Raw genomic sequence first — 14,841 nt, forward strand, 5'->3', positions numbered from 1 at the left:
GGAGTAGGTTTCTTGGGGATTCTGATTGCTCACCTAAACTTAGGTGAGTCTCGGCAAGTGTTTTACTCCAGCCACATTACGCTATGCAGGCTCAAGTGTGGAGGAATAGGCAGACAGCTGAATTAAATCAAAGTTGGCATCTTACCATGCTTGTTTAAGGAAAGTAGAGGGTCAAAGGAGCTGAGGATTTGCCAAAGAAGTTTTTACAATGATGAACTTGTAATATAAGCTAGTTACTGAAGGACATAAGGGGAGTGAAGGACTGTAGGAGACCAATAGATATATGGTCCTCATGGAGTAAGAAAGCTTGAAAACGGCAGATGGAAGAGGGAAATTAGATACCTGAAATTTAGATTATACATGGTTTGCAATTATCAGAAATTGTGAATTTTTAGGATTTCAGTGGCTAGGGTGGAATAGGGTCAAAACCACTGGAGGAGAAGGATCAAATACCAGCCTCTGCAACTGACTTGTCAAGGTATTTATATTAATATCTGAAGTCTCCTGTTGTCTTACCAGAAACCTCTCTTGTTACTTCAAGCATAAATTTTACACTTATATAAATCAATATGTATTCTAATCAGAGAAATGTGAATGGTATCTGATGATGCTTGGATATTAGATAGTAGATGTTAAGAAACCAAGGGGAAACGTTTTAAGCTATTTGTGTCAACTTCTATAAATAAGATAACTTAGATGTTTAAAATGTAATTTTTTTTTAAGGTGGAGTCTCACTCTGTTGCCCAGGCTGGAGTGCAGTGGCATGATCTCAGCTCACTGCAACCTCTGCCTCCTGGGTTCAAGCGATTCTCCTGCCTCAGGCTCCCAAGTAGCTGAGACTATAGGCACCTGCCACCACACCTGGCTAATTTTTGTATTTTCAGTAGAGATGGGGTTTCACCAAGTTGGCCAAGATGGTCTCGATCTCTTGACGTTGTGATCCGCCCAACTCGGCCTCCCAAAGTCCTGGAATTACAGGCCCTAGCCACCGCGCCTGGCCAAAAATGTGATTTTTCTATCATTGCATTTATCACATTGTTATCTGTAACCTACTTGGTGTACTACTTACAAGTTATGATCTAGGTGGCTTAGAAAGCATAATTACTTTTAAATCATAGAGGTGTCATTTGGGAAAATTGTTGTCCTGCTAAGTTTCATTCACATGCCAAGGCCACTCAGTTCTCATTCAGGATGCTGCATTTTTTCTCAAAGAACTGATCTCACTATCCAAAAATAAAATATTAATACTAAGAAAGATGATCAATATAATAATCTCGGTGAACATTTTTTGTATAAAGAAAAGCAAGTGTAGTTTGTAACTTGAATGACAGGGTAACTGTGTTGCATTGGCTGGGTCATTAAGTGTGGACGTGGATGGGATGATATGGGGATACTACTTCTAGCTTGTGTTATAAAGTAATTGGCTGAGTTATTCACACATTCCTTTAAATGTTGTTAGTATTTCTTAAAACTCACTCCTTGTTTCTGGGAATCTTCTTTATATATCAAAAGGCTAGGTTGACATCATCTTTTCTTTTGAGAAAGTTGATTAATAGATTAATTAATAGGTGAACAGGTTTCTAGAAAAATTAACAGACGTCAGAGTTAAATGATTTAAAAAGACTGGAAAAAAATTTGCTAATTCTCAATGCTCATTTACTAGAAAACACAAAAAAACTTCATGTGTATTTTTAGTGGATCATATGGGTAAGCTTTCATTGGCATGTCAACTAATATATCAGCCAAAATGGTAATGTTAATTTATTGATGACAAGTTATATAAATTTTCAGAGAAAAGAAATATAAATATCTTCGGGACACACCAAAAAAATGTGGAGAGAGAGAAAAAACAATAAATCTGGCACTTGAAATCTGGTGCTTACCTATGCATAGTTAGTATCCTAAGTGATACCAAAAAAGCACCTCTGCTCCATCTTTTGGTGCAATATTTTTTGGTTATTGTTCTTTCCAATATACATGAAATGGTTTGGAGAATTTGACTCACACAGTTAGATTTATCTTCAAATATTCTACTTCTATCGGAATGGCTCTCAAGAGGCAAAAATAATTGTTGAAAAAGTAAAAAAGCAAACATTGCAACACTTCTCTAAAGACAAAAATAGTTCCCATGTTTAAAATCAGAGCAGCGGTGTTGGGTAGCTGGATGGGATCAGCTCCTCTGTCAGTGGGTTCCGGGTTCTTGGAGACTAAAGAGTGTTCTCTTTAGTGTTCCAAGACCTGGACATTGAACACTTGCTCAAGAACCTGGAGTGGAGGGCAGAGAACTCTGAAGAAAACAGTATGTGCAGTCTCAATTATTTTTTGCATAATTTTACTTAATAGGTTGTTATTTTTTGGTCTAATTTGGGGTTTTTGTAGTTTTGACTTTTTAAAATTGTTCCTACATGAAATACATTGTTTCCAATAACGTTGCTCTTTTCTTTCTCTCTATTACTCAAAGGATAATAACAGAATTAGTTGGATTTACACTTAACCAGCTCTTCTCCTTTCTAGTTTTTAATTTTCCAATTGTTTGTTTATTTTTTAAATTTTGTTTGGTATTTCCAAATACTATCTATAAAAGATTCCACAGATCAGCAATACAGTGGTCAAAATGATATCATTTCATTTAATATTTTATTTCATTATTCATTTAATAATGAATTTAAGAACTGATTTCCCTCATTTTTAAGTTGTTTTCAATTTTATATTGCTAACCTGTGATGGATTTTTGTGGTCAAGAGCCAAATAACCTAAAATGATCAAAAAGGTAAAATGTTTTTTGTAAGAAGAAACTCAAGGTCCTGGGTTTATTTAAGAAAATAAAAATGTCTACATTTCAGCTAGAAGCATTTTACACAGATTTGTCTTCATTGACTTAAAACAATCTTTTATCTGAAAACCTCACAGGAAACCAAAGAGAATTTCTTCAAGATGTTACAGTATAATTTAAATTTCACTGTGGTCATTATATTTCTGCTGCCAGGTTGCCTAAATGAAATACATTTTAAAGTCACCTATGTCTATTTTGTCTAAGGCAAGTAAACAAATAAATAAAACAAAGATTTACTTGTTCTTTGAAGAAATCTGATATTTTTAAGTTTTAACATAAAGAATGAAACTATTTACATGCAAGTTAGAGCTGACTTACACACATCTTATTCTCAAAGTAAGTAATTTCCTTAGGCTTAATATTACCTTTGAAATTCTCAAAAGGAAATTACTTGCTTTAAGGACAAAATGCACATTTTTACAAAGAGAAATTGACTTTTTGGTTTTCAAAAATTATAATAATGTTATAATAATACACTTTTTGTAAAGCATATATTATAAAGTTCTTCATATTCATATTGTATAGTATACAATTATGTTGCTATTATAAGAATTTAATAAACACTGGAAATAAGAATTATCATTTAATAAAATATAGGTAGAAAATAGTTTTATTTTCTTAAAAATAACTTTTAAAAGCATAATTAAAATCCTTTGTCCACATCTACTTATAATTATTGTAGATATTTCTAACATAAGTCCATGAAGTTTTCATGTTCCCATTCATAGTAATATGTAAGTAGAGACTAATATAATTTCTTACGCCTTATGAAAATTAGTATTTTTATTGATAACGATCTTATTATTTTTAACTTGCCATAACTTCTAGCTTGGCCAAAAGAAATCAGATGTAAAACATACAAAGCCTAGAAAAAATGTATATACATTTAAATTTCATTGCTCTCACCTTTGTATTTTGAAGCAAACCATGAAATCATTTTTCTTTCTGAATTGCATTGGGCTTTTTTTTCTCTGATAGTTTGTGAAGTACTAAAGAAAACACAAAACAATAGAGATCAGACAAGAAAATGGCAGCACTCAGAGAAAGTTATCATTTTCTAAATAAAATAACCTCCAAAGCCTTTGCTCCCTCGAGCTAGCATTCTGATAGTGAATATTTACGCACAGCATCGTCATTGAATTTTGACGGGTTAGGTCAGCTCAGCTGAAGTAGAATCATGAGGGGATAGCATCTATTGTACTTGAAAAGTGTTCACACACATAGGAAAGAGGAATAAACAAAACAAAAAAGAAAAAAACAAATACACTGCAGAAGCTAATAATAAGTACACAAAGTACACAAGTGTATTTATTACATTTTGCAAGCACTTTGTTCTACATTTCAAAAACGCCACCATCAAGCTGTTGGCACATTTATGTACAAAACAGATTAATTGTAATGCCTGCTACAAAGCACTCTGTGAAAATACAAACTCTAATACCAGAAATAAAAGTCAAAAGTGTCAACATCATTACATAAGTTGAAAAGACAGTTTTATCACAAACTGTTAAGACACGGAACTGAAACACTATAATATAGAATTTAAAGAAGCCCATTAATATTTTGCTGAATATCTGTAATACTGCATATATCAGAAAAATGTTGAACCAGTAAGATAATCTAAGCATAAAGAAAAGGAAGCAAAATGAACCCCAAATTAATTAAATAATACTACAGAATGCATAATCATGCCACAGATATCTCTAGTAGTACCCCCTACCTACTACAAGAACTTGTAAAATTACTGATGATGCATGACTAGTCATTGTACAAAGATTGTTTCACTCAATAAATTTTATTAGAAATGCAGTTACACTGAGAAAGGATTTCACAATGGTCAAATCAGTGCACAATACTACCTAGTTTAATACACTGACAAAAATGTCTTGTCAGGCTACATCATTTTAGAAGACACTTTACAGCATTCTTGTAGCATTAGAAATAATCAAAAGAAGAGAGTCAAGGTTAAAACAAACACCAAATTTGGTCCAATAATACTGATTGCTTTTTTTAAAATTCCTTTGATACAGGTACTTTTTATAAATGAATATGAAGGAACATTCGGTTAAAATGACTTACTTGAAATAAAAACACAAATATATCACTACACTTTCAAACAATACATTCTATAGGGGCCTCTGACCACACTTTAGAAAACACTACAGGTAAACCAACATAGATTGGAAGGCTGCAAGCAAAGCTATTATATTAATGGAAGCCTTTTCAAATATATCATACACATTTTAGGAATAGTTTACAGAGGTGCAATCCATTAAAACTTTTAAAGTAGGTAAAACAACTTCCGAGGGGTTAGTGTGCTTATTCGTAATAAACCACCTTCATAAAGGTAATTAATTTTCCACATTAGCATATTAAAAGTTCCAATCCAGCCACTTCTTAAATCACAAAGAGATCATTCTCCAATAGTCTACAGTAGTTATTTCCGTTAAAATTGTCTCTATATACTAAACTTTAAAAAGGTAAGCCTGGTGTCACAATCTTAAAAAGGCAACTAGCCATGCATTAGCATTACTGTTTCTACATGCTCACAACATAAACATGAGTAATCTGAGATAAATACCTTTTAAGAACATCAAGAAAAAGTACAATGTTAACAAAGATAAGAAGCACTTCTTTTTTTTAAACCTACTCTTACAAATTTAGAAATTGCACCTTAGATTGATGAAAACATGAACCAGGGCCTATAGTAATATGGCCCCTGATCTTCAGACAAAATTTCCATATTTCAAGAGTCATCACGATGTCATCTCTGTCTATTGTTCATAATGTACAATGGTCCCTTTGAAGGTTACCTGTAGTTAAACTAGTTACCGAAATCAAAACTAAAAAGTATAAAAAGCTATTTTCTTTTCAAAACATAAGAAATAATGCAAAAGGTGTTATGTATAACACATGGGAAGTGGTTAAAAATCAAACAAATCTTTGCATTTGACAATGTTAGTGTCTTTGATTTTACAGAACTAGTAAATGAGTTTGAGAAATTTCAAAAAAAAAAAAAAGGCTGGATAGGAGCTTGTAGAAAAGATCTGATTTACATCAATTTAATAAATTGGGAAATTAAGTGCTAACCAACAAAGAATTGTACTCAGGTGATTCATAAGTCACCTTACATATCATTGATGAGAAGCACTTTCACTTTGTTTTTTAAAGGTTGGATGGTTGGATGGCCCTTAGTTAAACACCAATGCATTCAAATGGTAGAAAGAACAGGAAGATGCATTTATGTGTATGCATTGAGCCGCTCTTTGGAGCGAGTAGAATGGATGTCATGAAGCTCTTGCTCTTCCTTCGACTTGATGTCTTCATACTTCTGCATCCGGCAGGCGTCTTTCACATAGGCCCAGTTGGCAGACAGAACCATAAGGTAGTGAACCTAATCAAAGACAAAAATAATTTATATTGGAAGTTTGTTCAGTGTCTTCATTACACCTTGCTATCTGGAAAGAAGTCTTAGAATTATAGATCTTTTTAGGAAATGTTCACATATAAAATGGAACCAGAATTTCTCCGGTAATAGAAACAATATAAAATATATTTTTCACTCCTCCAATTATATCCCACCTATTCTTGGCACTCTTTCTTTCAGTATCTCTTTCTCTTCTTTTTCAATTCTTGGAAGTAATCCAAGACTAATTCTTAATCTTTATGGAATGTTTCCTGCCCAATGTGTCCTCATTTGCCCAAACCATAGGTGATTCATTTCATGTTCATGTATCTATGTTTTATAATCCATAATCAGAAATATTCTCACATACTGTTTGTGTCTAATTGACTTGAATTAATTAGAGGATCTAATACCCCACTTAAAGAGAGATCATGGAAACCCCCAAATATACCTGTGGATTTGATTAACAGGTTAATTTTGCACATAATGAATTTTGCAGTTTCTTTTTTACTATAAACTACAAGAGATGAAATATTGTGTTATATGGGTTTTTTATGTGTATATACATTCACAACAGCTACAATAGTGCCATGTTCAAAAAGGAAGCTCCTGGTTTGTCTGGAGTAACGAAGTTGCTCGAGAAATAAAGCTCCTTTATTTGACTTGAGTTGACCCAGCAATGAGCCTGTTTATTTGTTTTTCTTTTCTTTCTTCCCTCTTGGTCCACAGGGGAGATAAAGCAGCTTTCCACATGATGAATTTTGATGAATAGGGAAGAGAAACTAAGTGGACAGTTATTTACTTTCTCTGAGTTTTAAAGGGTGGGCAATATTTTAATCCAACGTTCAGAAAAATAGAACACTAAGATTTTGATAATTAGTAAACAGTACATTGAAAGAGGAAGCGGGCTGGTTCTAGAAAAGTACAGATGGATATAAAGAATGCAATGTCAATTCTAAATAGCGAATATTGTGGCATGTTCAGATGGTCAACAAACAGCAAAAAAAAAAAAAAATAATTTTGACATGGAATGTAGGGAAAAAGATGCATACCACTATAAATAACCTATTTTTAGAATTTTCTGTTTCCTCTGAAGTTTAGCATTTTGTTTAAGGAACATTATAAGCCACCTGAAAGCAGGGGCTGTGAGTTACATTCTTGTACATTATGGCATTTACATAGTGAAAACTTAATCACTATATATATATATATGGATTAAATAAGGCTTATACACATAATGAAGTTTATGCAGTATTTTGTTGCTGTAAAATATCAAGCGCTGTGGAGAGTGCTTAGTACATAGCAGATACACAAAATATTTGCCAAATAAATGAATACATTTTTCAATCTTCAAAAACTTTTCATAATATCTGAGAAAATGTGGCCCCCAAATTATTATTAAATATGTATGAGTGAGGCCGGGTACGGTGGCTCACGCCTGTAATCCCAGCATTTTGGGAGGCCAAGGCGGGTTGATCACCTGAAGTCAGGAGTTCCAGACCAGCCTGGCCAACATGGTGAAATCCCATCTCTACTAAAAATACAAAAATAGCTGGGTGTGGTAGCATGTGCCTGTAATCCCAGCTACGAGGGAGGATGAGGCAGGAGAATCGATGGAACCTGGGAGGCAGAGGTTGCAGCGAGCTGAGATCATGACACACTACTTTAGCCTGGGCAACAGAGTAAGACTCTGTCTCAAAAAAATACATATATATATATATATTATATAAAAATATTTATTTTATATTATATATACACACACACACATATGAGTGAAATACTGAAAAGAAATTCAAGGCCAGGTGCGATGGCTCACACCTGTAATCCCAGCACTTTGGGAGGCCGAGGCAGGTGGATCACGAGGTCAGGAGATCGAGACCTTCCTGGCTAACACAGTGAAACCCTGTCTCTACTAAAAATACAAAAAATTAGCTGGGTGTGGTGGCAGGTGCCTGTAGTCCCAGCTACTCGGGAGGCTGAGGCAGGAGAATGGCGTGAACCTGGGAGGCAGAGCTTGCAGTGAGCCGAGATTGTGCCACTGCACTCCAGCCTGGGCGAGACTCCGTTTCAAAAAAAAAAAAAAAAAATCAAGGTCACTCCAATTCAGAAACAGGTGCTTCCTAATGGATCTTACAGGCATTTCCTCTGGCTTTAAGCAGAACACAAGTTACAGGGCTTATTACTGTCCCTTGCTAGGTGAACAGTGATTAGGTGAAATCTGGTCTAATGCTAAGTTGACTTACTTTGTCAGCATGTAGCATTCCTAACTTCTCTACAAAATAATGGAGTAGAGTAGAACAGAGTAAGTTCTTAAGAAATACTATTAATAGCATTACAATTAATATTCTTAAGTTCTTAATATTTATTAAGTTTTTAAGAAATATTATTAATAATAAGGTCCCTGCTTTATTATTCCTGGTACTAGCAGTATTAGTACCAGGAACAGTAGCAGTTGCTATATTTTCCCTCTCTCCTAAGACCTGCACTATTATTAGAGCTAATAAGTTGGAAATATGTAGGTCAATCATTTAAGCTAGTATGAAGTTTTGTGATGACTCTAGACAGAGAAAATAACCCCCAAAGAATGCTTAGTACTTGAAAAAATTATCTTCTAAACTTTCTGTTTTAAATAAAATTTATGTATAGCTTTAAGTATATGGAAAGCATAGATTGCTTAAGAAATACCTAATATATAAATTTCTATCATCTCAAAATCTGTTGATTTGTTTTCAGAGTAAGCATTTTCAGGGATATTTAAATAACATTTGTCTAAATAGGTGTCTTTCACTAGTGTATACCTGTATTTTTAGACAGAATTTTATATGCACATATATGTAGGCAATGCAAACAAATGTTTATTATAATCCACTTTTTAAAAGATACCTTCATGGACTTCTTGTACCTGGGTATATATTGCTTGTACATACCCATCTCATTAAAGTTTCTGACAGTACAGGAATGGGTGTATGAACACAAAGGTACGTATGTTTCCCCTGATGTCACAGCCAGCATATATTCTCCTAAGGACCATAATGTTTGATATATCATTGGCCAGAACTTGTTGATCCTTCCCCAGGGCATAGTTTAGCATTAATTTCAGGTTAGGAATATAAGGCCTTTGCTTCTTGTTCTATTTTGATCCCCCCAATTAATCAACCAACATGATCTTTATCAAGCATCTCACATTCTGAAACAAAATTTCTATATAGAGTTTTATTGTCACTATACCAAAAATGTTGAGCAATGCTAAAGTAACAAAACATATGAAAATTCCTGTTAGTACTGACATAGTCAGTTTTATTGAAAATATATGTAAGTCATTTTTAATAAAACAAATTAAATACAAAATAATTATGAAATCACTAAAATAACCAGTCTGACATGGCTTATTAGCACATTAGTATTTTTCTCATCATTCCTATTTTTAGTCTCTGACAAGAGAGAAAACCTTTTTTTTTTAAGAAAGTGTTCCTTTCACCAATACATTAGATAGACACTGGCACCATAAGGAACGGAATTAAATAAATTCCAATTGGTTCACCATCTTTACATATGGACTCGGCTGTCACAGTCGTGAGGTTACTGGGAATCCTTCTAGGGCTCTAGACTACTCATCCTCAAGGATACAAACATAGACTGAAGATATTGGCTGCAAAAGCTATTACTGATGCTCAGAGCACTTGCTCAGGGTTGATATTTGGCATTCCAGTGGGCAAACTGGAACTCATGCCAAGTTAGAAAGGAGACTGGCCCTGGCACGTGGTAGATCCTCCTCACCGTGGAAAAGCTTGATGTCTTAAAAGAAGATCTAAAGACTGGCTCTTAATATTTCTGCAGCAAATTACATATAGAAGACATGACTTGAAACTACTGAGGGTTATTTTTTTTTTAATAACCTAATTTGTTTTTCATAAATGACTCTATATGGTTTTTTAATGTTCTTAGTTAAGGAAAAAAATGTACATCAAGGAATAGATTAGATTACTCAGAATGTCACATTGGTATATACATACATGCTACAGAAATAATTTTTATATTTATAGTAATCTAATATCTAAAATCTTAATGAATTACTATTTTTGTGAATGTTCTCCATATGGTAATAATACTATTTCTTGGGGTTTAGCCTTGTTGTTCACTGACTTACTTGCCCATTGTTCCCCCTGGTTTTTTAAATCTGATGAAATAAATGTGTTTTACATAGACTTCAAACTTTAGAGATAGTTTATCATCTCTACAAGCAAATAGCTCTGGAATTCACGTTGAAAACCAAGCACCAGAGCTTTGAGGTCTTACCATAGCAATGACTGCTGCCCCAGCTCCAGCAAGTGCCACAATAAACAAGTGGAAGGTCATGTTCAGCTGCAACGGAAACCACAGAGAATCAAAAGGTGTCAGAGTTACAGGTAGAAGAGAGGCTAAGATTGCTACTGTCTTATAAACAAGGCTTTGTGCATCTTAAATAAAAGCAAGCCTGTGATAAATCACACACTTGATCAAAACAGATTATTACAGTATATTTTCCCTTGCAAATCATTTAAATCCTTTCAACTTCATCATTATAATATAATTTCATTATAAAGATGAGACAATGATTAATAATGATGGTTTTCATCACTAACATTACAACAATATAAGGAGAGCTATGCTCTCTTTAAAAATAACTTCATCGCTGGGCGCGGTGGCTCACGCCTGTAATCCCAGCACTTTGGGAGGCCGAGGCGGGCGGATCACGAGGTCAGAAGATCGAGATCATCCTGGTTAACACGGTGAAACCCCGTCTCTACTAAAAATACAAAAAAATTAGCCGGGCGTGGTGGCGGGCACCTGTAGTCCCAGCTACTCGGGAGGCTGAGGCAGGAGAATGGTGTGAACCCGGGAGGCGGAGCTTGCAGTGAGCTGAGATCCGGCCACTGCACTCCAGCCTGGGCGGCAGAGCGAGACTCCGTCTCAAAAAAAAAAAAAAAAAAAAAGAACTTTGTCATGTTTTCAGCCTTCATTAAAATGAGTTTCCAGAAAATTTGAAATAGTTATTATAATGTTTATTGAAATATGTAGAGCATCTAATTCCTATTTAGCCTTTACTCCCCTGAATAACACTACTTCAAGTAAAATTGCCTCTGATAGAATAAAGGGAAAATTCAATATAGATTTAATTTTAAGACATTATCCAAATAACAAAATGAATGCTAAAATTCTGACAAAATTAAAGGCTGTAAAACCACTCACCTCAGTAGATTCACACATCCTCAAGAAATTCTCAGATACAGTACAAATTTTCTTTTCCTCTCCAATTGTCACAATTCCTACAATGTGTAGAAAATGACAGTTTAGCAGTATAAATGTTTTGAAGAGCCAAGAGAGAAAAAAATGAAAGTTTTTGCTAATCAAATCTAAGCAAGTTCCATTTTATCTTATGTTATAGTAGAAAAATTATTTAGCTTTCATTGTGGATAATAACTATGCAGAGAATTATGAATATAATATGCCAAACTATTCAGCCCTCAAGCAATTCAAATAATTTCAATCTGAATTTAATTGAATCTCACCACCAGAATTTCCAGATTCAATTATAGCCAGTTCATTGGTTTGGCCCATTAATGTGATAGTATAGGCATCACAATTATTTTGTTAACTATGCCCCAGACTGTGCTGAAGTCAGGATCTAAATTTGTTCAGCTGGTGCAATGCTTCTGTTAATCTATAAAAGCATATTGCCCAAAGGAGTACTTTTTTTTCTGCCAATATTGCAAACAATGCTATTAGTAACAGGAAATGAAAAGTTGCCATTTCACTTCTATTTACCCCTGTTCCAGTTGGTTCGTAGACCAACTGCAGTAGAATCACCTAGGAAATTGTGAAAAATATGTATTTTTAGACTCTAACACAAAACTGATAGATAGAATAGATGGGAATCTATGAATGTTGGGCCTAGAACACTACATTTTTAAAACGAGCACAGAGGTAATTCACTGGCTTGTCTCTTCATCTCATCTTAGAGAGGAAAAGTAACCAAGTTCATCTGATGATGGCTCTTCAATTTCATTTTCGGAGCTCTTGAAGTGCTAAACACATACAGGCATGATAAAACACATTGAGGACATTCTAACACCTAAGCCTTTAGCATTTGTTGCTCTTTAGTTGTTTCTGTTGTTGTTTTATTTTTATGGTTTGGTTTGTTTTGTTTGAGATGGAGTCTCACTCTGTCACCCAGGTTGGAGTATAGTGGTGCAATCTCAGCTAATTGCAACCTACACCTCCCAGGTTCAAGTAATTTTCATGCCTCAGCCTCCAGAGTAGCTGGGATTATAGGTGCATGCCACCACATCCAGCTAACTTTTCTATTTTTAGTAGAGATGAGTTTCACCATGTTGGCCAGCCTGGTCTCAGACTCCTGACTCCAAGTGATCTGCCCGCCTCAGCCTCCCAAAGTTCTGGAATTACCGGTATGAGCCATGGTGCCAGGCCTTCTTTATTTAGTTTTAATATGTATATATATTTACATATTCTTAGCTTTATGGGGTATCATCAATTTTCCCTCTCTTACAGAGCTCCTGTTGTTAGTTTCTCCTTTGCAAATAGTTTGTGGAATCTATTTCAGTGTGAAAAAATCTATTTGCAGTAAACAAACACAGAGATCCCTCTCTACAACCTTCCCTTTCTGCCAAGATGGTTCTAAGAGGGGGTACAAATTTAAAAGGGTTTTCTCATGAGATTTCCTCCCTAAAAATCACCATTGTTGAAAAAGCTTCTGGTCAAGGCTCTCTCTCTTCATAGTAATCCATTACAGACTTTATTCTGTGGAATATTTATGTTGTACTTATGTTTCCTTATCCATTTCTCAATTCATGTTTTCAGCAAAACACCTAAAAATTGTTGCCTAACCGCATTGCAATTCCGTTCCTTTCATTTCTACTTAAACCCTCTCAAGTCAGATTTTGCCCTAACCCCTCTCCATGGAAATTTTTCTTATAAAGATCACTAATGACCTCCAAGGATTAATTCTCAATTTCCATCTTCTTGCAAGTTGGCAGTATTAAACACAGTTGATGCCCACCTTTTCTTTCATGCTCTCTTCATTTGACTTCTAAAATCTATACTTTTCAGTTTCCACGTTTCTTATCTCATTGGCTCCTTCTTCTCATATTTTTGTCTGTTGCCTCCTCTTCTCTCTGACCTCTTAAGTTGGAGCTTCCCACCCTTCACTCCTCAGCCCTTTTTCTCCCATGCATATCTCATCCAGTCCCAGATATTTAAATATTATCAACAACTCCTAAATCTATGTGGCCATCCCATATCTCTCTTCTGAAATCAGGATTCATATATCCAATTTCTTATCTGACAATTCTATTTGGATTTCTAATAAGCAGTTTAAAAAAACTTCTGCTCTTCTCCTTTGCTGGTTCCACTCCCAAGCAAACACTTCTCAAAGCCTTTCCTATCTTTCTTGATAGCAAATCTTACCATTTGCTCAGTCAAAAGAAATTCCTCCTTGAATTCTCTTTTTTCCCCCCAAACCCTATATGCAATCTACCAGAAAATACTGCTGCCTCTATGTTCAAAATATATCCATAATCAGACTGATTCTTCCCACCTCCCTTGCCGTCTCCTGATCCAAGCCACCAAAATCTCCCACTGGGATTAGTACAATCATATGCTAACTGGCTTCCTCGCTTCTACCCTTCCTACAAACCATTCTTCAAGTAGCAGCCAGAGTAATCCTTCTGTTATTAGTCAGACCATCTCCTTCCTCTGCCAAAATCTGTAATGACTCTCTATTCCCCTCAGAATAAAGCCCCATACCTGTAATGTTCTGTAATGCACTTATCAAGATGGTACATCATGGGAACTTGTAAACTTCATTTCAATCTTTGCTCCTGCTCTCTTATTCTACTTCGGGCACACTGGCTTCCCTGCTGTTTCCTGAGAAACCAGGTATCATATTGGCTTGGTAACTTAGTACCGGTTCTTCTCTCTGACAAGAATATTCCCAGAGCTGTGTTCCTCCTGTCCTTCAAATGACAACTATTCATGAAACCTTTCTACATCATTAAAAAAAATACTATTTTTACAGTAGGTAGGTAGTCAGACATGAGCAGAGCAAGAGAGTTCCCCAACTCATCACCCACCCAGGATGTCAGGCCACCATCAGGTGACAGTCAGGCACTTGTTAACTGTCTTCCTAAAATAATAATTGGTCACAGCTGGCTCCCAATAAAGAAACACCTGTAGCTGGTGATCAGTAGCTTCCTGATACGAACTCAGGAGTTGGACAAGCAGGCTCAAGCATGCACACTAAGAGGCAAAATGGCAGAGTGTAACTGATATATGACCTTCCTCTAGGAACACTCAAATGGTAAGTGAGAAACATCTCAAATAAGCATGCGCGAAACTCCAGAAAACACACTGCACGTACGGTCCCTCCCAAGTGCTGGTCAGCCACTGCGCATGCGGACAGCCCACCCCAAGGGAAGAACCAGGTGAGAAGTATGCAAGACCCTAGAAGAAGGTCAATGTATAAAACCCCAAGTCAAAAGATCAGACAGTGCACTTGATCTCTCAAGTCGCCCGCTTGGTCCTTTTCCAACTGTACTTACTTTCA

At 35.4% G+C, this 14,841-nt stretch overlaps 1 protein-coding gene across 5 annotated transcripts in view; it reads right to left on the minus strand.

Annotated features, from left to right (window-relative positions):
- Positions 1–4,109: 4,109 nt before the first annotated feature.
- Positions 4,110–14,841, minus strand: part of GPM6A (glycoprotein M6A) — a 375,012-nt gene continuing 364,280 nt past the window's right edge. For 2 of the 5 annotated variants that reach the window (XM_025385455.1, XM_025385456.1), the window contains exons 6-8: positions 11,469–11,545; positions 10,536–10,601; positions 4,110–6,227 (exon numbers count right to left, since the gene is read on the minus strand). In XM_025385455.1, coding sequence (XP_025241240.1) covers positions 6,075–6,227; positions 10,536–10,601; positions 11,469–11,545 — 296 coding nt within the window. In that variant the 3' untranslated portion in view covers positions 4,110–6,074. The remainder of the gene's footprint in view (positions 6,228–10,535; positions 10,602–11,468; positions 11,546–14,841) is intronic. The other 3 variants (XM_025385457.1, XM_025385458.1, XM_025385459.1) reach the window with 2 other exon arrangements.

Source organism: Theropithecus gelada, chromosome 5 (genome assembly GCF_003255815.1).
Source record: "Theropithecus gelada isolate Dixy chromosome 5, Tgel_1.0, whole genome shotgun sequence".
NCBI classification, from domain to species: Eukaryota; Metazoa; Chordata; class Mammalia; order Primates; family Cercopithecidae; genus Theropithecus; species Theropithecus gelada.